The following is a 27,990-nucleotide window of genomic DNA, read 5'->3' on the forward strand; positions in this document are numbered from 1 at the left end:
TCAACGAGTGCCAAGACTACTTCTCCACAATGAGCCTCACTCAGGAAACAGAGGAAGAGAAACTTAATCAGATTGAAAACAGAAACTCTGCTCACAAAAGTAAAGCTTTTCACTCCTTTTCTATGTGGAACACCAAAGGAGTCGCGTTCTGATTGTCAATCACTGCTTTGTTCTCAATCTCTAAAGATTGCACCTCGCGCCAAAAATCATCTTGGACAGATATTCAGAGTTATCTGGATCAGTGATCCTGATCATTCACACTTCAAAGGCTTGGAATGTTTTTTTTTTTTTTAAACCTCCATTAATAACAATACAATGTCAAAATATATGGGCACAAATTTTTTGGTAAATCCATGATAAAATGCACAATCCAGATCTGATCTGGATGAAACGCGGTTGTGTAATCGAGGAACCAACTCGACATAACTTGAGTCAAATTTCACAATCATCAGTCAATGACAAACCTAGATAAGAATTTCTGAAATTTCACCAATGATAGATCGGGATTTATTGATCTTTGAAACTGATCCAGACTCAATTTATTGATCAGCTTCCCTCCAGAAGGTAATGGAATCATCCATGGCGTAAGTTATATTTTTGGTTAAAATTTTGTCAAAATCCGTTAAGTACTTTTGATGTAATTATGCTAACAGAAACAAACGCTGATGAAAATGATACTTGGCTGATGTGGGTTTCTGTAACAAAGCAGGATTCACATTGGCTAATCTATGTCCTCTGTATGAGATGAGATCATGCATCCTACATACTGTACCATGTTATTAGATGAGGCTCATGAGGCCTTTCCAGTAAATGGAATAGAATGTTTAATTATTATGAATTAAAATCTGTAATGTATTGGAAATTTCTTGGAATCCAGCCACACAGAGCTGTTCAGCATTCAGACAGCACACACACAGAGCAGCAGCTCAGTGTAAACATCTTTAAAATGTACGAGTTCAAAATAAACACTCGCTCGCCATCTTCCAATATACATCAGTTTTATTGCATGGACTGAAAATTATACAATATAAGAATGTTGAAGAGTTACAAAGAAAAAAAGGGAGGGTGTAGGAACAAAGATGCTTGACCGTCACACTGGGTTTGAACTTCTGCTGACGCCTGAGGAGAAACATAAAGGGAAAAAGTTCAATGGAGTCAGACAGGGACACTTTAATCTAAATAAAAGTTTATTATTAAATGCATGTTTGCATGTGTATTTATCCATCAAATATTAGGTTTCACTTCTTAATCACTATAATTTATATTCAGAGGAATCTGTTCTCCATTTAGGCGGAAAGAAAGACTGAAGAAGACTGAAAGTGTGGTCACACTTTATTTGAAGTTTTATACATAAAGACTGACATTACGAGGTCATTACTATGATATGATACTTGTCATTAGAGTGAATAAGGTGTCATTAAGTATTGTTCTCTAAATAATGACAGCCTTCATGACATCTTATTCATGCTAATGACAAATGTCATGGTCATAATGATGACAGCATAATGTCAGCCTTACGTATAAAATGTAAAGTGTTACTAAGTGTAAATGAATCCATATTTTAAAGTGTCAAATAGAGCTTGGGCTTCGCTTCCTGTTTGTGGGACATAATGACCGCTTTTATTCTGAAATTTGTTCAGAAAGTCACCATCATGATCTACACTTTCAAATGTAATCTTTAGTTTGGTGGCAGTTACAAGTTTTCAGTTGTTTAAGTCTTTGTGCTCACTGCAATACTCTTTTTGTTTCCTGACATTTTTTTGATCGAACTTGCATTAATTTACAGATTTAGCCTCGAACACAGGAAATTGTAGCAGAAATAATTGTTCTAATGATGTAGAGAAAAAAAACGAGACGGGATGGGAGTGAAACCTTTAACTTCGCAAACAGCAATTTGTTTTTTCTGCATCTGTTTTATTATTCATCCTTTGTATTCAAAGTTGAACAATCTTTACGTGTCACTAATGACTGACACAAACACACACACAGCTCTGCTATGGTTTGTCTGGTTTAGACACTTCATCTGTATAATTCCACCTGATGATCAGTCCAACACAAACACAGACACAATGAGTGTAGGTGGCAGCCATGTTTAAATTTCTCAGGTAAAGGCGGCGGGTTGAAAACAGTGAAATCTCCCTGACGGTGATATGGGAATGTGTGAAAAGCTGAAAATAGTTGAAGGATCAGAGATTGTGAATAAACCCTGAGCAGCTGCTCTCTGATTGGTTAAATCTAAAGTTCCAGCTTTTTAAAAATCAACATTCAATACCTGATGAGTTCCTGACATGACAAAGCTCTGCAGCGTGTGCACATACCTGCGCTGTGGGAGCCTTTCTTACTCGTCGATATACTCAAAAGGCTCAGGAGGCTCAGGCTCCTGCTCTTCCTCCTCTATCTTTGGGCCGTGAGCTGAGACGGGCTCCACCAGCTCCTCCTCTTCCTCACTGGTGTCCTTCATGATGATGATCCCTCCTGTGTGGAGCTGCAGACAGACGGCAGGAACGTGAGCAGACACGTGTTGTATGTGTGATCGTGTTAAAATGTAGAACAAAATGGTTCACTTCTGCTGACACTCCGTTACACATGTTTGTGATGTTTGTGTGCATTTAACCATGAAGGTTTGTTAGCTTTATGGTTTATGAATCATAGGTCATGTGCAGAGCAGAATCCAAACACAAACGCTCACATTCGTCTCCATCTTTTCAGGCTCGGAGTAAACTTCCTGACGCTCTGCAGATTTAAAGGCGAGTCTGTAAAATCCTTTCACTTCCTAAACCTGCCTCTGAATCCGACACAAACCCGTAAAAGGAGAGCAGCGTTACAAAAATGTTAGAACGACACAGGTTTGGTGTCGATGCAGGGGGCTCGCCTTGCACACACAAATCCAAGAGAGCGCTGTGGTGAGAGCTCATTGGTTGACTGCATGTCGTCCTGCCATTTTACTGCATACAAGTGTCAACGTTTACAGCGCAGGCGGTTTTACAGGCCTGCAGACAAGACGTCCTGGTCTCCGGTCCAGGACGGAGGCCAAAGACAACCAGTAGCTGGATCCGACTTCAACTTCAGAGGAAAAACTTTCCTGTGAGATGCTTTGACGTTGTTAAAATCTGTCATCTGATATTAGGCACATATTTACAAGAGACCGTCTGTCATGTGATTAATGCGTCTGCTGCTGTTGATGCTGCTATAAATGATTAAAGAAATAAAGTAGAACAAGCTCAAAATCACCTAATTTGGAAAAAGTTTCTCAGCGGCTCACATTGAAAACGTAGCGGTCTATGTTTTAATGACTCACAGCAAGTGAAGGTTTTAGCGTTTTCACTGTGATCCAATGTCACCGTGAGCCCCGAGTCCTAACGTATAAACAGAATCTTCTCACTAACTCATTAAAGAACAGAAAAGCTTTTTGTTTGTCCTTCAAAACTGTTTTAGGATGTTTTTACCCTCAACAATGGAACAAAAGAAACAGAAGCAGAACCTTTTCGTGTGTCGAGAAGATCAACAATTTGAGGCTTGGATTTCATTGATCTGGATTTTGGTTCAGTTGAGCTTTGTCCTTATAAACGAAGCTTAATTAAGCTCAACTTTGGGTTGAGTTTGGATGGAATGGAAGATTTAAATTGAAATAGACAATTGAATTGAAAAACCGAAATAATAAAGAGCAGTGCTTTTCAACCATTGGGTCGGGACACCATGTGGAGTCACCTGGAGTTTAAATGGGGTCGCCTGAAATGTCTAGTAATTGATAAAAAAATAAGAATTACTGATAAAAGAACATTTTTGAAATTTTTAAAACACAACCCTAAACAATTGTATTCTATTGATAAATATAAATCTAGGTAATAATTATAATTAATTAATTAGTCTGTTTGTATTTACAGTATCACAAACATGATCAAAAACTAATTCTAATAAAAAATGTTTTGGTTCGCCAGAAGTTCTTTATATCAAAATGGGATCCAAAAAAGGTCAGAAACCACTGCCTTAGAGTGTTCTTGCACCCCTCTCCCGTCATGATCGAACACAAATATACAACTTGGGAAAACAACTCTCTCTCCTCAGGAGCGTCAAACTGATAACTGTCCTCTCGTTTCTTTAAAAAAAACAAGCATCTGTTGTGAGATGCTCCAGTAAACATGATGTAGTGAAGGTAAATGTTGGCGTTACCGGTTTGAAGGGCTGGTAGCGACAGGTCTCCGGCATGTTGAGGACTTTGAGCTGAGCGGGCATCACTCGGGCTGGATTCTCCAAGAGCTGAAAGTTTGGCTCGGGCTCCTTCTTCTTCTCTTTCTCCTTGTCTTCATCCTTTTTCTCCTTCTCACCTTCTTGGACCTCCTAAAAAAAAAGACAGTCCCTCTTTATGTCTCTGTGTGGTTGGGCTTCTTATAGACTCTGTGGTTACTGATGGATTGTTCCTGTTTATTTTCCCTACCGACTCATTCTAATTCAAACATTTGTAATGTGTTTATCACATTTTGCACGACAACATCGCTATTTATTTCTAAACAGAATTGGGTTTCTCTAATGCGATTGTTCACAGCTGCACAGAGTTGAGTAATCGTTGAAAGTTTCCATTTGAAAATCTTTCTCCTTTCATATTTGGATTTTGTTGGTGGTAAATTGATTTTTTTAACTCAAACTTCAAACCCTAAAACAGGACAAACATGTCACTAAGGCATCCACAAATAACGAGACAAGCAGCAGCTGCCTCTGAGCCGACTGATCTGATTTCTGTGAGAATCCCGACCACAAAGTCTGGTGGTATCAGCTCTGTGCAGTGAAGCACGTGTGCAGCAGCAGAGGAGATCAAACGGGCTCCAAGAAATCAAAGAGGAAAAGCCTGTGAATGTTTTCTAGTGTGTGCTGGGTCAAACTAAATGTTTACAAGACTAAGCAACGCTAAATGACACTAAAGATTTGTGTTCCGGTCTTGAGTATTACACATCGATTAAACAAACAACCAAAAAACGACTTCAACTACTTTCGTGCCACTAAAACCAGTCCAATAAATCAAGTATGTGATAAATCCTTTCTTCAGAATTGAGGATCAAAGGATGAGAACTGGCTTTCTAGAGCTAATTGAGGACCACCCACAAATGATGGGTGACCTCAGGATGGATCTCTGAGTTTTTCAAGATTAAGTTTTTGATGTAAACAGCAGACACTTAGAAAGGAGGTGAATAAGAGGAATGATTTATTAACCATTTAAATATAAAACAAATGAGGGGGAATAAAGAGGAATATCAGCAGTGAAAGAGAAGTGAGGCTGTTTTCCACTCACCACTTCCATTTTCTCCTCTTCTTTTTCTTTCTTTTCCTTCTCCTTCTTCTTGGCTTTCGCTGTGATGGACAGGACAGCAGTGGAAACCTGCCACAAAAACACATTCAGACCTTTTCAAAAAATGGCTGAAGACGAAAATACACTTTGACCCTTGTAGTAAAAGGTTCGAGAGATGGTGAAAAAAACATAATCACAGTGAAGATGAATAGTAAGCTGATCTCACCTTCTCTTTCTCCTTCTCCTTGGGAACCTCCAGAGCAGGTGGGTAGGCGAAGGTGGATGGCTTACAGTTGGAGCGGTACTGCACTTTGGGCATCTAAACACAGAAGATCACGTGATATCATCTATGATCCAATGACAATACATGAAAGGCCCACACATGAATTGGAATATGAACCATGGCCTGTGAAGCCCCACTGAAACCAAACTGTCTCTTCAGTAAACAATATTTGACTTCCGCTTTTTGCTAACAATTAATCACATATTTGATCATAATAGAAAGTGGCAAAAATGTGATTAACAAGACGGTAAGCAATATTATTGGTTCATCAACACTGGTAACAAGAGCACTGTTGAAGCATTAAGACAGGTTGCCAGTACCTTGAGATCCTTGTTGAGGCAGATTATAGCAGTCGGTGTGAAGGCAAGTGACAGGAAGTGTGAGAGAGGAAACCAAAACCAGAACTGGGTGAAGACCAGCAAGCCAACCACTGAAGGCATGTGAGTGTGGCCTGTCCTCGACTGCAGGGAGATGGTCACGTTTCGGCCGCCTTTACAATCAAAACAAAAGGTTGGTGAAGGTTTACGTTCAGGAAGACACAACAAGCACAAAAGAATAATAACAATGGCTTGGCTTTATATAGCTCTTTTTTCAAGTTGACTCAAAAACACCATTATTCATTCACTCACATCGGTCATAATTAAATGGTAAATGAACTTGATTTATATAGTGCTTTTATGCCTACACTGAGGTAGTCCCAAAGCGCTTTACAATATCAACTCATTCACACATCATTGGGACTGAGCAGCAATGCAAGGCACTGGTCAACCACTGGGAGCAACTTAGGGTTCAGTGTCTTGCCCAACCTCTCGATCAGAAGACAACCTCTCTACCACCTAAGCCACAGTCGCCCATACCGGTGGTGGTAAGCTACACTGTAGCCACAGCTGCCCTGGGGCATATTGACAGAAGCTTGGTTACTATTTCTCGCAGACAGCCCCTCTGACCACCACCAACATTCATGCACAATTCATACCCATTCATAAGAGGTGGGTAATGTGCCTTGTCCAAGGACACAACGACAATGACTCAGAAAGAGCGGGATTCAAACCCCCAACCCTTCGGTTATTGGACCACTGAGCTACGGTCGTCCCACAGACTAAGGTGCATGTTTAACCGGTGAAAAACTTGAAAACAGCACTTTAATTTCTGAGATTAAAAAAACAAACATGTAATGGTCTCTGTAATGCACCTAAACCTATATTTGTGCAGTAAATATGAACATTTTTACCCAATCAAAGCTTTGATGACGGGCAGGTTGGATGGTTACAATCAAATGAGGATAGCTCGGCTAAACCAATACATTTCTAAAGCAAAAACAAGCTCAAGTGTTCATCAGTAAATCTCAGCGAAGTCAAAGATAAACAGGCAGTGTGAAAAAAAAAGAGCTGCGTCAGTTTCTCTAATAATACATCTGTTATAGCTGAAGCAGTAAATCTGTGTTTACTCAATTTTCCTCATGACATTGTGCTGAGATGAACTTCAGATACACAACAGATTTAGACTGCTGCAGTGTTTGGTATTACGACACTTATTGATCAGTGTGAAGTCCAACACCCCAATGACTTTAGGTATTTCAAACTGGCTCTCTATGCAGGAATAAAGTCAACTGGGTTTGTTTTTACAAATCAGACATGAAGCAGAATATCACGGCACAGCCTGGGACTGATGGAGAAACTATCTGCCTGCTAGTGTTTCATTTATTAACCCAGAATGCTATAAGTACCATGATTAATTGGTGTGGCCAAATATAGCCATCACTGACTAATTGATTTGAAAATGGTCAAAAGCCAGGCTGAATAATCAGTCCCGCTATGATACAGTATGTAACTGATGAGACAACAGTTCTCTCTTGTAAATGAGACCTAGTCTCAATGGAACTTTACCTGTAAAAATAAAGAGTATTAATAATTAAATAAAAATAAATATATTACCTTTTATTGCAGGGGGGATTCCTTGGCTCTGTGCTGAGTACAGTTAGATTTGGTCTTTTTTAATTTTTTCCATGTTTTCTGGTTGCGATTTGAGTGACTATGATTTTTTTTTCACATTGCATTCTGGAAATACAGGTTGCTTTTTCTTGTTTATCAGCGGCTTTACAGTCCTTATTTTGACAGCGTTAATTATTAAAGTTCCTTATTTCAATTTAGGGTGTTTTGCTTCTTTATCTCGAATCATATTTTTGGGCATTATAAGTATTTGTGGTCATGTACAGTGTATATCAATGCTCTTATTTCATATATTCCTCTAAGTAGCTAAGAAAGATTAAAAGGAGGAAGACAAAAACTCAAAAGGAAAGTGGGGGCAACTGGGAGGACCCCATCATTTATTAAGGAATGAAAAAGTAAATATTTGATCAAACCGAGGATCAAAAACCCAACCAAAGAAAATCCAATCTTTACAAACCAACATCATCTGCTGCTATATACTGTAGCTTTACAGCTGCTTTAAACAGAGACCAGTGGAATGATTTACCTCTTGCAGCTCATCCTGACATTTGAACCCACACTGTGATCCTTAGTGGCCTCCACAGCCTGCACACGCTGGTCAACATGACTTATGAGGTCAAATCCCTGCTTTGCCTCTTGAATTCTGAAGAGATTTAGTAAATGCATTTTTCCTCACATTAAAATGTTTTCCATCTCACTTTTTTCATTTCAGTGTGTCGCTGTTGAAGGCAACTGGTGGCTTCACAAATCATGTAACTACTGCAACAACAACAACAAAAAAAAAAAAAATCAGTGTTCATCTTTTGATTCAAGAGAGTCACTCCATCCTCTAGTGACTATCAGCAGACAAGTAAAACCTAAGGAAAACCTCATTGCAACTCAAATTCATCTCCATAACTCTTGTAGGTTTAATGTGTGACCTGTTGCCTGCACAGAACTAATATCTGGAATCGTCATGTGCAGGGCAGGATAGAGAGCTGAACATCAAGGTTCCCACACTATTTTCACAATGATTTTTCAAAACTTTTCCAAAATATTTCACCAAATTCTTATGACTTAGTTCTGAACTGCTAAGATCTATTCAAGAACATTCGTAGGGCCTTATAAAATCCACTTTAACGGAATCGCAAACAGAATCACGGAATCAACCAATGAAAACAGTTAAAACGTGGAAATGGACAGAACCGGCATGAAACGCCGTCACTGTGAGGCAAGGAACATTTTTTATGGGCAAATGTTTCCGGGAAGCGCTCATTAGGTGCATTGCCCTCGCCTATCCCATCCTGGCCGCTTCAAACACAGTCTAAACTGCCAAAAAACTGTGCAACTCACTCACTCCTCAATACGGAGCCACCAGTTCCCATTTAATTTGACTGTGTCTGTAATACTCTGTCCGTTTCTCGTCAAGCCCTGAGGCGTTCCATGAAAATCAGCTTTAATCAGCTTCACCTGCTCAGAGTGTGTCATCAGTGCTAAAGAAGATCTGTGGATAAAATTGTTCTGTCGTCGTAGACGAGACCACCGATGCCACGGATTGTAGAGTCTGAAACATTGTCGTTTGATGATAACTAATGATACTGTAAAATATTCTGGTCCCTAGTGGTGAAATAACTGATGCATCCTTGCGTCCATTTATTTTTGTGTAATCATTACGGTCTGGAATGATGTCATCAGAATAATTTAAATTAAGTTAATTTAAATTAAGTTGATCAAAACTTAATCAATAAACCTTTACAGATTCAGTAAACCATTGATCCCTGAGGGGAAATTGGGTGACATTAATGCTGCCCTCATACATCTTTATATGGCATATAAATAAAAATGAAAAGGAGCAGTCAGAATAATCATTGTCACTACAACTTTTTTGTTAATTTATTAGTATTTACTGGATTTTGTTTCCTCACAGGAGTTAAAAACTAATATTTTCTGAAAAAATAAGGAATTTAAAAAAAATTTTAAGTGAAAAACACGGAATTTGAAAAGAAAAATAAAACAGATTTTATAGGGCCCTACATTAGAGAGCAAAAATTATTGTGCCTTTCCAGAGTATTAGTGTAACAGAGCTCTGCGAGTGTGCCACATTGGTTAGTAGGCATGCAAGTTGTGTCCATCACTTATCCATCATATACCATAACACAATGGCACAACTGCCTTTGACACCCATTTTGCAATTTTTTTTAAATAACGATGCATCAGCTATTGAATGTAACATTAAGCAACAACTAACTCATGTTAAATTACAGGATTACAATTTCAATTAGCAGACATCCAAAGCAATGCACAACACAAAGGTTAAGGGACTTGCTTAATGTCCAATAGCAATAGCGAAGGTTGGATTGGAACAGGTGTCCCTCTGATTTTAAGCCTGCCTCCCTACCCTTCCTTACACACTAATCCCAAATGTTAAAAAAGCAATAACATTGAACAGCTAAAAAATGTGTTTAATGAAGTCAGACACACAATTTCAAGAAGTAAATGATCAGAAATAAAGTTGAACTTAGGTAGGCCACTATTCAGAGTGTAGGCTTCCTTTAAAGGAATTAATGAAATTAAATAAACGTATCTGGATTTCTGTTAAAAGAACAGTGCAACAAAGGTCATAAAGGCATTGGAGATTAAAGCATCAAACAGTATTATGTCACTAATGTCCTTTAGCAACACTTTTCTAGCTCCTCATCACAATTTTTTTGTGGAAAAAATCCCTAAAACATGATATACGAACCGAAAACATGTTATATGTCACACGAGATTATGCTCAATAGGTCAGTTAGCATCAATGCAAGCCACCCTGCGACACATTTTCTACAGCCTATTAACCATTAAAATGCAAGATGTGATCTTAAAACATCATTTGTGAAACCTTTAACTTTAACCACTTTAAAGTTTTGCATGAAAACCCGTGCAGCCACTTGATGAGAGCTTCCGATGTGAAACGTCACAAGGGGAAATGACCAGTTAAAGATTAAAGATTAAATCGGGGCTTTCGCCTTTAATTGGCCATGTAATGTTGTTACATGGAATTTGTCCTCTGCATTTAACCCATCCCTGAGGAGCAGTTGAACTAAAACATTAATAGCTAATCCAGTCTTGGTGCATTTTTACATTTCAATGTAGTTATAATAATCTGAAATGCCCTATTAACCACATTTCTCTAGGTCACAGGGTATTATGATCACTAGTCCAACCACAACAAGCAGCGTGCTGTATTCTTACAGTTCACAAACTTTATACACCTTCAGTCATACGTTTTCTGGTGGAAAAACAGCATGGAAATGTGTAATATTGTACCAATCCACACAATGACATATTTAAGGCCCAAATTACTTATTTGCAGCCACGTTGCATTGAATGCACATTTTTCAGGCATTTCTAAAAGCTTGATATACTGACGCTCCCAGGCTCGTCTCAGCAGTGTACAAACTTACCAGGAGAGTGAATTTGCGTGAATTTGTGAGATCATTCCCGCACAATGATGCTGACAGTATGCAGTACTTTCAATTTGAAATAACGCTTAACATCTTTGGGGTCAATATATTTTAAACATTAAAATAAAATAGGTTATATTTCCAAAATTTCTTCAAAACAGTTAACTATAACTCTTCTAGGAATTTCATGACAGTGGGGACCCTGGAACATGTGACTGTAGTTTGATGACTTGGTTTTTTGTAGTTTCTTTGGCTCATGATGGGAGTTCTGTCTGACATCAAAATGCTCAATCAGCTCACAATAAATCAACAAAAAAACAGAAGGCTGGAGCTAATCAAAAGGCAATGCTACGGTACATGCATGCAAGTCCTTCAAGATTCACAATAGCTGACATTGTGTCATGAGTCATGACATGAAGCCAATACTTAAAAAAGGCTTCCTTTTGTGTAAGCTACAACACCTGATGGTGTATTTAGACAGCTGTGTGTAAACAGAGCTGGTTTCTTTCTGGCCACGCACACAGGGTTGTAAGCTAGTGAGAAAACAGGTTTCTGCTCTGACTGATGCTGAAGTTTTCGGCACATATATGAATATAAGTACATGAGAGGGTATAGCTTTTCATGTGATGATGTGCAGCTCTCGCAGACCTCACACATTCACAAGGCCAGGCTGCTTGCTTGTGTCCACAAACACTTGTGCAGACACACAAACACAGAGACCATCAGAAAAACAGTAATCACCCAAAGAGGCCAACGGGCCATATGGCAGAGAGCAGAGCTGAGGAAGGAGCTCCACGCGCTAATGCACCTTACCATGATCACTTCCAGAGAATCAACATACGGGTGGTCAGTCAAAGAGGGTTTCTCTGTGTTTGCATGAGCTTAAAGGAACACCAATAAAACACACTCACACACACTCATCACACTCAAAATACTGTTGGAGATGTTCACCTGGTCTGCTAAGCATAGCTAAGACGTATGCAGCTTTGTCGCACCTGAGTTGTAAAACAGCGTAAAGGAGCGCTTAAAGTAGGTTTAAAGTCTTACCATGTGAAAGACTGAAAGATGTGAACATTACAGCTTGTCTGTTTGGACTCACCTGCATCAAGGATTCCTTGGGCCAGGATGGCTCCAAACTTTGCCATCACGTCATCATGTTTGTCATTGATCACTTTCGAATAAAGCTGCCGGAACTGATTCACCTAAAAATTCAACAAACATTTAAAACAGTATTAGAGAGCAGCATGTTTGACGGTCTATGTTTAATACACGGTCTGCACAAAAATGTTGAAGACACTTTGAATAAAAGTGTAAACAGGGGTAACCTGTGCTAAGGTCAGCAGTTCCTCATTATTGAAGCTAACAATGCTAACTAGCACAGAATGCTGTCTAACCTCTGCAGCACAGCTGGACTTCACGAACATCACTGTAGCTACCCACATAGGAAATGTACAAAAAAGGGTCTGGCAGTTCCTTACAGTTCAGAAGAAAGCGTGAGGCGCTCTATTGTTGAGTGCATTTACAGGTCACACTTCATTCTTTTGTGATGAATTGATTTCTTCTTCATGTTTCTAACTTCTTCTGCTTTCAGTCAAATCTACTTGTGTTTCTTTTAGGCTGTTTACTTTAAGGAATTAAGCTTCATTTGTACTAGTCATTAAACTGCGTTTCAGATAACTTGCAGACACTAAGGCATTGTGTACATTTGTAAATACTGGAGTTCACATTCAGAAGTGAATTCTCTCAGGTTTTACAGCAAAGTACAAATGATATCCCTCATCGAAGCAGCTGGCCATGAGGACAGTGTCATGCACTTGCCTTTGGACATGTGACTTCAGTCTGTTGGATCATGATGAGTGCGGATGCAATGAGGGCTCCTTGTCTCACGTAATTCACTGGGTCGTTGGTCATGGGCTCCAGCAGGTTAATGGCCTCCTGCGAGGAAAAAAAGGAAACAGACAAGTCGGCAAAACAGCTTCACAGAATACAAAAGCATGTACACGAGAACATTACTTTTTATTAAACTCTACAACCTAAGCAGATTACGAATGATTTGCTTCCTTATTTTTTTTTTTTGACAATTCTTAAGAAAAATGTTGCATCATCACTGATAATGTTGTGTTCATTTCATATTTATCTTTAAAGCAAGAAGGCCCCATCTGTCAATTAACAGTACAAAACAAAGATGACCAACTAAAAATCATCACTGGGCAGCTGTGCTCCATTGATCAAGACAACTTTTTCAGTTGCAACTCTACCAGGAACTAAACAGATATAGGTCATGCATTTGTGAAAGTCAGAGCAAAGCTATGTTACACGATCACATTCATTTGGCCGTTCTTGAACCTCTTGCTTTAGAGGCATGCCCAAATATTTGCATGCTTTGTTTTATTTGATTTTTTTTTCTTTCTGAGAACTAGTTGCACAAGGTGAACCTACTTTTAACTGGTTTTAATTTCTATCCTGCCTTCCTCTTGACACCACCTTTTTTCCCATTTGTGGTTTCCAGGATTATTCTCGAGCACTGCTGCTGCTGTATATTTAAATAAGGCAAAAGTGATGAACAACAGATGGAACAGGTCCTCACAAATGAATAAAATTAGTGTCATCCATATCTGGTTGGTCTTGACAACACAGTAACCAATAGTCTTCTCTCTTCATCAATGGGAGTGATGGAGTGAGGTACAATCACCTCTTCTTTTTTCCAGCCCTCAGCCAGTCAATCACGGTTACTTTTTTTTTTAAGCCCTGAACACTAATGGCTGTAACTGACACGACCAGGCAAAGGAGGAGGCGTCAGCCCAACTCAGCAAAGAGAAACAAACTAAGATGATGACAGTGGAGGTCAAATAAACCATGTTTCATCAGCGCTGTGGGCATGGCTGGCTGACACAGCGGTGTGCACAGATGATCAGACAGAGTGTAAAGCCAACACTAGATGACCACATCCTGTCCATGATGGAGTCGGGGGGTTAATTGAGGGTATTTACTGTCAGACATAATCAGCAGAGCTCGTTGGCTGCTTAAGATCCCAGTGATCCATTTGTAGCACTGGGCTTCTCTTTTACATTCATGCCCTCTCATTACATACCATTCAGCACAATAAAAACAGGCAGGAGGCTTGTGTAAATAAATGGATGACTGAGGAACACGCGATCCTGCCACATAATGTAATTTTAATACACTTCTATAAAACGGTATAAAACCATTTCAAACAATGAAACATTTCTAGCGAGTGCTTCATGTTTACATTATATCACCACACACAGTTTTGGGTGAGCAATGTTTCCATGTAGTTCACTAAACAACGGGAACTGTTTTGCAATAATACTGTTGTGGCACAAAGTCTGTATAAACAGAAAATGTGCTCCAACTGTTGATTAGGAACATTGGTCTCACAATATTATCCAAACCTCCGGATAGAAATGATGGCAATGATATACACTCCTTCCAAATAGGTGACCCAGTTGTCTTGACACATCATTACTCTCTTTAAGGGCCCTCCGGAGCTCAGTGCCTTCCACTGGAAAAAAAATAAAAACTGCAGCCAACCGTCCCTTTGGTGCTCCTTGGTTCAGGCTGCAGACAGTCATGAATATGCAGATAGAACCACATGATTATCCAGTGGAAAAACTGGCAGTAACCAGACCTTCGTCTTTCTCTTTTTAGTTATAAATTAAATTTAGGTGCTTACGTGGAATCACTTTTATACATTTCTGAGTTTCCCTGAACTGGACAGTGATGAATTAAATATCACTGAAATGGAAGCTACTGAATACAGAATCTGAATTATTGTAAAAAACTATGAACAGAAACACTGAGTCTGGTAGTTTAATCCTTGTCTAGTGACGGCTTAGTTCTAAGAAGCGTAATCACATTCATTCCATTAGAAATCGCTAATGAGTGATCACATCAACTTGATGGCCAGTAACCACTGAAGAAAAATTAGAAAAATCAACCTGAACACACCCACTACTGAGTAGCCCTCCACTGGCCAATGTGAGAAAAACCCATGTATCACTGATAATCTTTGCATCAGTGACGCAAGTGTTACACCAGCAGGAGTGGAAAGCACCTGTAATGAGGGCAGCAAAGCTGATGCCGTAATAGTTCAAAAATGATGCTCATGCTTTTGCCTTGATGAAAGTTTCAGAGGAAAATATGACCTCTATATCAAGAAAAATTTGTGCAAAAATTCATGAAAATATGATTCACAAATGTGATAATAGAACACCTACAATCTAAAGAGAAAAATATTCTTCTCTGCAAGGTTTTATCATGTTTGTATCACATCAGCTGTTTAAATATTTGACATGTGTTTTGCCAGTTTCATTGTAATATTGTTAAATACTTAAAGGAGACATATCATGGTTTTAAATCCTTCCTTTTTAGATATAAATCATACAGTTGTGGTCTATATAAAGCGGAACTGCAATGCTTGGGTCTGAATTCCTCATTATTATAGCTCCACAGGCCCCTTTTCTACCCCTTTTCTGATGTGCTTCTGAGAGCAACTCGTTTTGGTGCGGCCTCTTTAAATGTCAACAACAGAAGACTTGTCCATCCAGCCTTACATGTTCGAGCTAGAGTCTGACCCGGCGGAGCGAGATGAAAATGAAGACGATGAACCTGCAGAACCCTAACAAGTGAGCTAACACAAGCACCGAGCTCATGCTAGCGCCAAGCTAACGTCACGAAATGCATTTTAATAGAGTCTTTTCGGAGGCAAAAACGGCAAAATGAAATGACTAAAGAATACTTTAGACTTAAATTAAATCACGTAGGGCATATCATCAAGGATCTAAAACGAGCACACAACGCAAACATATGAAGTCTGAAGACGGTGCACCTGCTAAGCAACTGCTAATGCTAACAAAACAATGACAGGCACGTCTTAACACACTTTTTAGCGTTATTTACAGCTTACCGAAGTGCTCTGTTCGTTGTCTCCAAAGATAGAAGGAATTGACCCCTCAATCAGACAAAGTCTTTCAGCAAATCCTTCTTTGTACTGGCGGAGGTTGCTGAAACAGTCATCCTTGAAGTGCTTCGCGCACACAAAAATGACCTTACCCACAGATGTGGGTACATTTCTGTAAAAAATAAAACTCAACCAAGCACTTCGAAAAGGTTCTGATGCTGGGAAACGGTGTAATGAAGAGTGTGGGTTACTACATCCAGCAACTGAACATTTTGACTTGTCCTCTCGTAACTTCGGCATCCTTGAGCGTGGACTACAAAATCACAGCGAGAAATAAAAATGGCAGATTGCTCGAAGTGTTGGGCCTGGAGTCGATGTCTTAATTTGGCAGTTCCGCTGCAAATACTGTGACGTAATAATTCAAAAAACACAATAGAGAATAGAAAAATCGAAACAGATTGAAAAATATGACCAAAACAGAATATAAAGATATCTACGGAGCACCTGAAGAGACTAATTTGATTTTTTCTGTACTTCTAAACACTCTAAATATACAACAAAATGCATTTAAGGGCTAAAAAAGTGGATTTAGCATGATATGTCCCCTTTAAGTTTTTTTGGGTGAAAGCAGTAGTTGACTATTTTGAGGGTTAAGAATAAGGTACTCACCTTGTTACCTGTCCCAGCACAGCAGATGCCCAGAGCCATGGCAGCCCCACAACGCACGTGAGGGTTATAGCTCTCAGACAGAAGGGAAACCACACTGGGACACTGCTCAGGAGTCCTGAACAGGGACACAGAAAAGATTGAGTCAATAAAAGGCAGTTGATCAATTACACATTGATAGTAATGGGGATTATGTTGTAAAAACTGCCTCTGTCGTTCCATTTCTTTCAGCCTTCTTGATGAACACAGAACATGGAACAAATAAATATTAACGAATCCAATGAAAACGATTACTTGGTATTTTATAGTTAAGAATACACCATAAGTAATGTGATGAAGAGAAGAGGGTATAAATTCTGCAAACCTAATATTGTGTATCATGATGCAAATGAAGGAAAATATCATGTCAAGTATATTTCTTCATAACAAATAAACACAAATTAAAATCTACAAATACTTAACAAAAGAAACACATTTACATTGGTTATTAAATACTTCTTTGAAGAATTATCAGATTAAAAAAGGTTTTTTTTTTTGCTAAAAGCATGTAAACAACAGGGAGGTTGATATTCAAAGGTGTTAAGGGTGCAAAGATTCAATGATTTGCATATTGGCTTTTTTTGGTTCTTTTTTTTTCATTTTTTTTTATTTCAAGTGAAAAGTGTGCCAAGAACAAAACAAAAGTTTATGCTGCACAATAGGAATCAATTATACTATCGCTTGAAATGAAGTGGTGAGAAGTAAAACTTCTCCCCACCCCAATCAAGCAAATAATGAATATAAACAAAATAGCTGGTTCCTATTCAATTTTCTCAAAAATACCTCTTTAATAAACAGTATAATAGTTGCACATGTGCAAAACCACACAAACATACTGACTCATATTATACATATATTACCACAGGCAACAATGATTTGTAAATACCATCAATGGGAATGGGATGGGAATACTACAAGGGTAAGTAATATCGAGGATCTGGTACCAACAATGGTAGATGGAATACCACAGGGGTAAGTAACATGTCCAACTGTTCACACAATGTGAATACAATCAAACCTCAATATCTTTGTAACAACATTTTTGGGATTTTGATAATAGGCATTGACTTGAATTGGAACACTATTTTATGCCAATTTAGACATATACCAAAAATGAATGCATTTTTTGATGAGGTGCACAGTTGATTAGTTAAATGCTGGTTTGACACGTTGCAGTATGGTAAGAAAACTGCAAACATACAGTATATCATTGAGAATGCGCCAGTTACATTTGCAGATAGATCTTTAATAAATGCCACATGAGGTCTGACAGAGATGTATTACCTTTTACTGGACAAGATCTTATTACTCTGCTTCCTGTTTTGTAAAAGCATCAACCAATATACAACCTGACGCCACCTGGACTATGTTCAATCTGTGCAGCCTCTAAAAGAAACATTCAAATTAATTCATTAACAATCTGATTAACCAAAAGTAACTTATTGAGGAACCTCTGTTCCTACAGCTCATATTAAATTCAAAAGTAGTATGACAACATTGAAGAGAATCCTGACCCTGTCAGTCTGACTTGTGTGGTACTTTTTGGCAGATACGCTTTAACCAAAAAAAGATACAAATATTTATCTTTTCAAACAGTACTCATCAATTTTTTTTTTAAACTGTATTTTACTTTTATGCTTCCCTTAAGAATAATATTTCTCAAAAAGGCATGTTTTTGTCTTTATTATCACAAGCACTAAATAAAGTAACATTTTATATGTCTTATGTTATTCTCAGGCAAAAAAAATGTCATTGGTTTGATAAATGTGACAATATAAAGTTTAAACAGTAATGCCCCAATTAATCATATCCTAAAAGTTTGGGTATGAAAAGTGTGCATGGGGCTCAACATAGAGAAAAGTTATTACATAACTAGAGGTTTTCTTGTTGTTAAAAAATGTAAAAATACTTTGAAGAAAATGAGAAGTACTTGATTAGCAGGCATTGACATTTTCAGTATCACAACCTATCATTGACGTTCCTGACTAAAATCCTCTGACACTAGGGTTTATCCTAATCCTACTCTTGAAAGTGATGATTCTAAATTTTACACAGGCAAAAGTGATAAGCAAGCGCAGTTCGAACAATCCCCCTGCTGCCTCTTTGGATTAATGAGCACCAGGTGAATTAAAGAGCATGTTTTCGATTCAGAAGTATTTACTTCTGTGAAGCTCAAACTATGATCTAAGTGGGGATATCTATAGTCTGAATTCCAAGCATTTAGTTCTGAAGTGCACACTTCAAAACTAATTTTTCACTACCCAGTTGTTTGTTGGATATTCTATGACTTGCAATAAATCGAAGGACAAATCAAGAGGAAAGCCAGGTTTAGTGAAAGAGTAAAAAAAATTAAAAAAATGAGAAAGCAGGATCAAATTCCTCTTTTGGCTTGACAAAAAAGAAAAGATATGAGGTCTAAGAAATATATTAATCAAATCAATGCCACTTCCCCATTACAGCTCACTTTCAATGAATGGATTAACCTAAAGTTACAAAATTTAAACAGTGGGACAGCTGTTTTAAAAGAAATTATCGCCTGGAGCTGCTGGCTTCTTGCTGGCCTTAAGACGTTCATCTGTTTAATGTGGAGTCAGATTCATGTGCAAGGAGGGGGGAGGTGGCAAAGCAAGGCAGCGAAGGAAGCAAAGCCTGAGCTGACTACAGGCTGTGGACATAAGGCAGTGAGCAAGAATGGGATAGAGGGGCCACAACATCTGAAAGTTTTAAACCTGTGATCGCGGTAGGTGATGCAGAGCAGAACTGGGAGTGCGTCCAAAAGGGGGAGTGAAGAAAATTCCACATCACGGACAGCTTAATACTTGGATAGATTTAGGTTTTGGTGCTAAGGGAGGACACTTCTTGTCACGTTCATATGTCAGGAGGGCAAAAGTATAAAGAGCAGACATTAGACTTTTAAAAATACTGTATTTTACTTCAACGTAAGCGGCATCTATGAGAGATAAAGCACATCGAGCTGGAAAAACCTCAATGAGAAAAAGCAAAAATGGCATAATCCTGGAGAGAAGGTAAGAAGCTTCACTAAATTCTTATTAGAACAGTCTAAAAAACAATTTTAGACCTGCTTTTTTGTAAATCTTTAGTTTGTATCTTAAACTTGTAAACCAAGACTTTTAAGCTTTACATTTTGTGGGCTTTTGAGACATGTTTGTATTTATTATAATGATAAGTACAACCTTGGTTTTCTTTTGAATGACATACAATGAAATAGTTCATATTTACTGTGTTTCCAAATTGGCAAACTTATTTGCCACAGAGTGGAAACAATAGGTGGCGTCACAGAAGAGACCTACTGGTACTTAATTTGTTTCCATAAACGTCTTGCTATTGATAAATTCTGAAGGCAAATCAAATATACAACATTAAATTGGTTCTATTGTTCCTTTTAAGTGATTTCAGAGGCTGACAGATCATCAAATGTCTGGAACAGTGAAGATCCCTACAAACAGATCACTGTGGCGTGATTACGGCCGGCACTGGAGTTTACTAAACTGGATGTTATATTTTCATATCGTCTTCGAGCATTAAACCTTTCAACGTTTCTTGCCTGCACTTTTTGGATTGCAATGAAGCACCCTGTGTGATGAACTCCAGCCATATCAAATACCCTTGACAGTGGGACCCAGTGACCATGCTGACTAAGAATCTAACAGCAGAGAGATCAGAGCCCCGACACACGCTCCGACCCATCATACCCCGGATCAAATATGTCTCAACTGGCTGTGGCACAGCTCGAAGCTAACGGGTCACATGCAGGAGTGGTGCCCGAGACTCAGCTGAAATGGGCTGCCCTGCTTATTGTCATGGTCATCATCCCCACTATTGGGGGAAACATTCTTGTCATTCTCGCCGTGTCGCTGGAAAAAAAGCTGCAAAATGCCACCAACTACTTTTTGATGTCTCTTGCTGTAGCTGATCTGCTTGTGGGACTTCTAGTAATGCCTATTGCACTCGTCACAGTTCTTTACAGTAAGTTTAAAGAAACATTTAAGAGAAAGAATGAATGGACATTGACAGAATGTTTTGAAATTACACTGAGGGAATTAAAATGAATCTACATCAGAATATGAACATTTTCATTATTATGTTTTGATGTAAAGAAAAAAATGAAGTCATCATTTCTTTTAAGGCAGGTGGTGGAAAGTGACAACAGTCATAAATCATCAAGTAAATGCCTTTGCATTTCAAGCCACACTAACAAAAGTGTAAGAAGGCAAAAGATTGAGAACAAACATATTGGACTAACGGGTCAAATATAAAGAAAACATTAACCTTCAAAAGGTTTTTTCTTGATCACCTTTAAACAAATTAAACTCCCCTGTACACAAATCACCAAATATAACATTTAATTCTTAACAAAACAATCAAAACAAAAACAACTGGAAATTTTCTTTATCCCCCTCCTGAATGTATATGCACCATGCGATTTGACCAAGATAGTTGATGAATGGCTCTCAGACAGATAAAGATCAGAGTACTGGATGAGCATGGGGAGGTCATAGGGACATAAACAGACACATTCAGTGTGTACATAAAGACCATGTGATGTATTACATGACTAAGAAGTGTTAGTACAGTAATGCATCAAAGAAAATCTTGCAAAAAACAAGTCTTGCATAAAAAATAATGATGCAGAGAGGACTAAGATTGTTATCATGACATCAGGGAACTACTCACAGAATTATTCTAAAGGATTAAGTATACACAATGTTTTTACAGGATATAAAAATCTCATCACAATGAAGATATTAGTATTTCAGTAAATGTTAGGTGAGGCAGAGCTCTTATTTCTAATCCAATAATAGTATTACAGAAAATATTAAAGGTGGTGAACGGGCTGGCTTTTATACTTCCTATTTCTCTTCCACATTCTAAAATAAATTCCCCACGGATTGTTTATTGCCTATAGTGTCTAAAAACAGTCAACATATATTAAGTCTCATCCTGACTAATGCTGCATTACCAAAGATATAAAAGTAAATTCAGCCCCAACATTATGAGATTGCGGTACTAATAAACAACAACAAAACAACATTCCCCCTTAACATAACTGTAAAATTTAGACGTACAAAGGTTTTCTTTTTTACTATACTTTAACAGATTATTTTATTGTCTTTTGCAAAATGATTTTAAAATTAATTTAACTCTTGTTATTAGAACATTTTGTGAAAAAATTAACCAAAGTTTTCCTAAACTGATAATTGTATATGCCACATAGGTTTACAAGGGGAAAAAATGTTAGTCTAAAAATATTTTCAAAAAGCCCTAAAATAATTTAGGTATTTTTATCTATTACAACCAAGTAAAAAACATTGTCTATTTTCTCGTCAGACTATGTGGAGTGTACCATTTATTTCAATTGACATGTGACTGAACAGACAGCAGATTAAATGCAAGAGTGAATAAACCAATAAACCTCCCCAAAATTAAATCCAGTCAAAACTGTGACTAAATGTTCTTTAAATGTAATATAGCAAAGGTCCAAGCAAACGCACACCAGTACATTAAAAAGAAAATTATATTTCCTAAAGCTAATTAGTGACAATAACATAAGCCAGAAACTGCTCTGGACTAATTTCATACAGTGCACACTAAAACAATAGCACCAAGTCTCCACAGTATCAACATCCCACTTTACAAACAATCAATAAACCCTTTTTCCAGTAAAGCTGTTCCGCACTCAGACAAATTAACATCAATCTTTTACCCTTGTGGGTCAATCTGGCTTTAAAAAAAATAAATTTTCTTCAAACACAAGTGCATCAAGTTACTAATAATTGTCAAGATGCTGCCACAAGCAAGTAATGTGGATGCTAAATGTCTATGATCATAATCCACTTCCCTTTTTCTGTTCTTGTTAGACTCAGGATGGCCTCTTCCGGAGTTCCTCTGTCCAATTTGGCTCTTCCTGGATGTGCTGTTTTCTACTGCTTCCATCATGCATCTCTGTGCAATTTCACTGGATCGCTACATCGCCATCAAGAGGCCAATCCAACACAGTCAGTACAAGTCCAGGGCCAAAGCTATGGTCAAGATTGCACTGGTGTGGCTCATATCAATTTGTAAGTATAGTCTGGTTCATTTCTAAAATCTTGTTTGAGCTGATTTCAATTATTAGAGCAATCTTAACTTGTTTGTCTGAGAAAAAAACAAACATGAGCCAAAGCAGACCTTGGTTAAAGGAGTCTGAAATATTTTCAGAGTGCAATAAAAGGGAAGATTATATAAACAGCAACCAAGTACAAAATAGATGGGAACAAGATGGCTTAATGTAAGCCACGGAGGGCAAATTGAGTGGACTGATTTGTTTTGTTTAATCTTCAATAGAAAGTTTCCTTATGGCTGCCACTCATGCCATGTCTACTATAAACCTCCAAGCAGTGTTAATGTTAGAGTGGTAATTGATTTCAAAGTGGAATAATGTGGCTTGCACATTTGTATTTTTTTTCTATATCTCTAAACATGTAATTGAGTATTAAGCAAACAAACAGAAATTCAGAAACAGGTCCCGCAAGTTCTGAGAGAAGTGTTTCAAAAATCTTACCATGCAACATCATTGACCCAACTTTGACTGACATTGATATTACTTGCTTATGTGAAAAGAAATGTGGCAACACAAGCAAGATGACTAAAAGTATTGAACTACAGATACTTGTGCATTTGTTTTCTTACCCCAGGTATCGCAATCCCAATTCCAATAAAAGGCCTGCAGAACTACCATCTTCCAAACAACATCACCTTCAACAGTAACCACAATTGCTTGCTGAAAACTGACACCTTCTATGAGTTCATCATGTTTGGATCCTTGGCAGCATTTTTCGTCCCTTTGACCATTATGATGGTCATCTACTTACTCACTGTTCAGATTTTACGCAAAAAAGTCTATCTCCTCAGGTCCAAGGTGACTCAGAGATTTGGCTACCCGACCGTCTCAACTGTCTTTAGAAAGGAACAGGTGATGACCTCCCCTCAAACAGAGCAAAACAAAATGCTGGATTGCAGACTTCTTAGAATGCAGGAAAAACTCAATGCAGGCCTAAGGAATTCTCCCACAGGGAATGACATGACTTTCCGGAGAATGTCAACAATGGGTAAGAGATCGATGCAGACTTTGAGCAATGAACAGCGCGCATCAAAAGTCCTCGGCATCGTCTTCCTTTTGTTCGTCATTATGTGGTGCCCTTTCTTCATTACAAATATTACCTCCGTGCTTTGCTCCAGGTGTGACGCTGATGTAATTTCCCAACTCATGGAGATTTTTGTTTGGGTGGGCTACGTTTCATCGGGTATCAACCCACTGGTCTACACATTGTTCAACAAAACTTTTCGGGAGTCCTTCACACGTTACATCACCTGTAAATACAAAACCTGCACGAGTCACAGGCCACATAGACACCAGATGTCAGGAGCAGATTGGACTCTTACGAGAATCTCATTCAAATCCTCCATGACTGAGAACTCAAAACTGTTCATGAAGCGGGAAATGAAGAATGGCATTGAAGCGGTGACAAACCGGAGTCCACTGAGGTGTCAACAGACGGCTACAAAGTCAGGCGGTGCTGTTGTGTTCGATACACTGCTTCTGAGTGAAAACAATCATGGTAAATGTATCGAGCATGTCAGCTGTGTATAGATAAGCCAATAAATCCAAGTAAAATAAATACTTGAAGTCAATTTGAGATGTGGTGCAAAAATTATCCTTCACTGAAGATGAAAGAGAGATTGGGTCACTTCAAATTTGATGCATGACATCATAAATTAAAAAACAATGTACTATATGACTACATAATTGCTGATGCTGTGTTTATGTGAGGAGGATGGAGCAAATCAAGGAGAAATTCAACTACTTATCGCTAAACTTTAATACTTATTCAAGACAGGCTACATGTCAACTAAAATCCAGAATATTCTGAACAAAACTGATGTTAAATATTAACAACACCTTAAACTTAGATATGATAAAATAAAATGTTGATTAATTGTTGTTGCTTTGGACTATTAATTATCAAACAACCACATAAACAATATTTTTCTTCTAATCACTTCTGCAGTAAACTCCAGTGGAATAAAGATCCTCTTGTTCTTTGCTGGAATAGTGAATAAATCTTGGGCATGTTTATTGCAGCTTGATGTACAGCAGTGAACAAAATCTTAATCCATTTCAGACAGAAATCTCAATGAGGTAAATAAAAACTCTCTGTGTTGGGGCCCTGACACAAATTTGAAAAGCGTCCATGTTTTCCTTCTATTAATGTCTTCACTGTGTACTAAAGGGATTGGTTGGAGTTGGCCAAAGATCAGTGTTTTTAAAACACAAGTCATAAAAGCAGAATGGCCAGACAATCCACAAATATTGTAACTGATTCTGTGGCTCGGCACTTTCCAAGGACTTATAGTGATGTGCTTGGACATGCTTTTTGTCATTGGTAATAAACAGGAGCTCTAATGATTTAGTATAAGGAGGAGTAATAAAAATAATTAAAGATTATTTGGGAGTTGTTCTCTTTATGACCAAACAGGAAGCACAGTAATTATTTAGTGTGGGGAAATAACGAGAAGTCAAAAGTACTTTTGTTGACCAGGACAACAAGGTTGGTGTAATTACTAATCCAGTAACCTTTCATCACTGAAATAATCAGAAAGGGGCCTTTGTGATGGGGTTAGAGTTAAAAATGAGACTTTTTCCAGCAATCAGTGCCAGTTAGACAAATAGGTATATAGTAGGGCTGAACGATTTTGGAAAATAATCTAATTGTGATTTTTTTCCTCAATATTGCGATTATTTTTCTCAAGGGACTATTGTCATGTATTTTTCAATGAACACAAGCAATAAATCAATCTGTTTCATAAACAATTTCAGATTTATTTAAACTTTAAATAAATATGAAATGTAAATTTTAAAGCATAGATTACAACAATAAAGCAAACAAATCTGTGTCTTTTCCTCTTCAACATTAGGGATGGGTATACTACTGTACTACTACTCTTATCGATCCAGTATTTTATCGATACCTAACAAAAATAAAATAATAATAAAATAATAAACAATTATTTTTGAAAATCTTTAACAATATGGCACAAAATAAATGAAAAATACAAAATAGTTGTAAATAAAACACTATAAATGTATAAATAAAACAGTAAAAAATACCGTATAAATAACTTTTTTATTTGGTCCATTTTGCCATATTAACGCAACATTTTAGCTGTAAGATATTAGTCACTACTCGAGACAGACGGCTGAAGCGTGGCTGCCACGGAGGACTATCGGCTAGGCTAAAGGCTAAGCCATGGAGAACCCCGCACGGCGCACACACACAACTCATCTGGATCTGCAGCGGCACACACTTTTCTGACTCAAAATTACAATAGCCATTTAAATAGCTATGTGTTTAACTGTAGTGTGCAGTTTTTTGGCTGAAAACAATAACAAATGTGTAGATACAGACATACCTACTCATGAAGAGAGGCGAACAGGCGAGCACTGTCTACAGTAGCCCCTCCCATCAGTCAGCTCCGCATGTGGGTTCTTACGGTGGACTGACAGGCAGCACGGTAGTATCAATGCTTGTCTGAGGCTTGAGGATTAACGTCACCTTAAAAATACTGGTAACAGGACCGGTAAGGATGTAGTTTGTTGATCCAAAACAATAAAAAATAAAATTCGCAGCCTTTGCAATTAGAAAATCGTGTTTTATGATATCCCGAGAATATCGCAAATGTGATTAATCATTCAGCCTTAGTATATAGTGTATCAGCATACAGTGTTTAGAGGAGCAAGGGGTCAAATGAAGAGGGAATGTCATTTCTATAATTTCCTTTGCCTAATCATTGGTCTTTTACATTCCATGTTATCCTCTTCTACAACAGAGGGAAGGGGGGTTGTTGGATACTTTTCGAGCAGACATCAAGAACAAGGCACAGCAGGGCATTCATTTGCCTCGTGTTTTGTCAACATTAACTATAGCATCAATGAGTGCTTCACAACACGCTGATGTTTCATTGCAGAGCTGTCGACTCTTAAAATATGGGCATGATCAAAAATATTGGAAAAATATTCTGGACTATCCCAGAAAAAAAAAAAAAAAGGCTTAAACAGGTAAACTATGCAACATGAGATTGCTTCCTCCCAATAGCAGTTTAACACTAGCATAAATGCATAACATACAAATTGTACCGGTAACTTCTTTCTACACAACTTTTTATCTATATTGCTTTGGAACTCTGAAGACAAATTTTTTTTATATATGTACAACACTAATACACAAAATGCCCCAAAAAAATTCCTACCTGAACAAAATGAAACCAATGGATTCGACAGCAGCCCTTCTGACATCATCATTCACGTCACTGACCTTAAAAAGGAAAATTAAATTAAAATGAACAATTAAACAATTTTAAAAAACACTGCATCCTTTAAAATGATTAGCGCTTCAGCATCCTATGCTCTTTGCATTTTGGCATAGTGAATCAGTTTTTACTAAACTGCAGTAATGAAGCCCAAAAACAAATACTTACAGCAACATGCAGAAGACGTCGAATGGCTTTGTTGTTTCCAGAGCCGCAGTAGGCCATTCCCACAGTGTACATACCAGAACGCCTCAAGATGGGGTCCTAACATTGACAGTGAGGGAAAACAGAGTCTGAAGACAAAGTGTCTGGATACACAATATGATCAACAGTGCCAGTACTTCCCAAAACTAAGGATTACAGAACTCCTTCTGGCATGCAATACAGACCAAGAGTACCCAGTGATACATGCACAGCCTCAGGGTAAATTAAATAAATAAAAAAACAGATCAATTGCAGCACATGACACTGATACATTTCACGTAAGGAATCCCCTTTTCAATCTTTGTTTAACTGCTGTTCTTTTGAACAAAAACAGGTTTTAAATCCACTGCAAACACATTATTGTTATATATAATAATGAATATTACAGCTCAACATGTTTTGTGTCTGTGGTTTTTACTTGTACCTTGTCTCTGCAGAGACTTTCAATGAGGGCATCAGCCTCCTCCATGCGACCATACATGACTAGGGCAATTCCTACTGCAAGCCCACGCAGGATCTTCTCATGCTGCGTCTCCTGTGCATAGCCCACCATGTCCTCGATTGCCTGGGCAGACTTGGAGCCCAACATAACCAGACCCAAAGCCAGGCCTGCAGCTTCACCTGGGAGATGAAAACAGAAGATTAGAAATTCTTGGTTTGGATTTTTGTAGATTTTAAGAAATACATGAATAAAAATCAGATGATGTGGGTAAAAGATAAATGGACTTCACTTACACATTAAATGTGTAAAAAAATTAGAAGTTACTTGATGTTCAGTGTCCAGCTCAAGGGCACTTGAGTAAATCATACTTCATATGCAAAAATTACAAAATAGTGAGCAGGAAAAGCATCTT

At 38.0% G+C, this 27,990-nt stretch overlaps 2 protein-coding genes across 2 annotated transcripts in view; one reads left to right on the forward strand and one right to left on the reverse strand.

Annotated features, from left to right (window-relative positions):
• Positions 1-981: 981 nt before the first annotated feature.
• psmd1 (proteasome 26S subunit, non-ATPase 1) overlaps positions 982-27,990 on the reverse strand; it is a 35,243-nt gene continuing 8,234 nt past the window's right edge. Inside the window, exons 14-25 of the mRNA XM_028443859.1 lie at positions 27,561-27,757; positions 27,101-27,196; positions 26,873-26,937; positions 16,529-16,643; positions 12,757-12,873; positions 12,038-12,140; positions 5,885-6,054; positions 5,508-5,600; positions 5,285-5,371; positions 4,171-4,338; positions 2,319-2,485; positions 982-1,119 (exon numbers count right to left, since the gene is read on the reverse strand). Of these exons, the coding sequence (XP_028299660.1) occupies positions 2,339-2,485; positions 4,171-4,338; positions 5,285-5,371; positions 5,508-5,600; positions 5,885-6,054; positions 12,038-12,140; positions 12,757-12,873; positions 16,529-16,643; positions 26,873-26,937; positions 27,101-27,196; positions 27,561-27,757 (1,358 nt within the window). The 3' untranslated portion in view covers positions 982-1,119; positions 2,319-2,338. The remainder of the gene's footprint in view (positions 1,120-2,318; positions 2,486-4,170; positions 4,339-5,284; positions 5,372-5,507; positions 5,601-5,884; positions 6,055-12,037; positions 12,141-12,756; positions 12,874-16,528; positions 16,644-26,872; positions 26,938-27,100; positions 27,197-27,560; positions 27,758-27,990) is intronic.
• On the forward strand, positions 19,071-25,402 carry htr2b (5-hydroxytryptamine (serotonin) receptor 2B, G protein-coupled). Its single transcript, XM_028443860.1, has 4 exons — positions 19,071-19,590; positions 19,973-20,551; positions 22,444-22,644; positions 23,260-25,402. The coding sequence occupies exons 2-4, from the start codon at positions 20,290-20,292 to the stop codon at positions 24,213-24,215; spliced, it is 1,419 nt and encodes a 472-aa protein (XP_028299661.1). The 5' UTR covers positions 19,071-19,590; positions 19,973-20,289; the 3' UTR covers positions 24,216-25,402.

This window comes from Gouania willdenowi, chromosome 4, assembly GCF_900634775.1.
Source record: "Gouania willdenowi chromosome 4, fGouWil2.1, whole genome shotgun sequence".
In the NCBI taxonomy this organism is placed as follows: Eukaryota; Metazoa; Chordata; class Actinopteri; order Blenniiformes; family Gobiesocidae; genus Gouania; species Gouania willdenowi.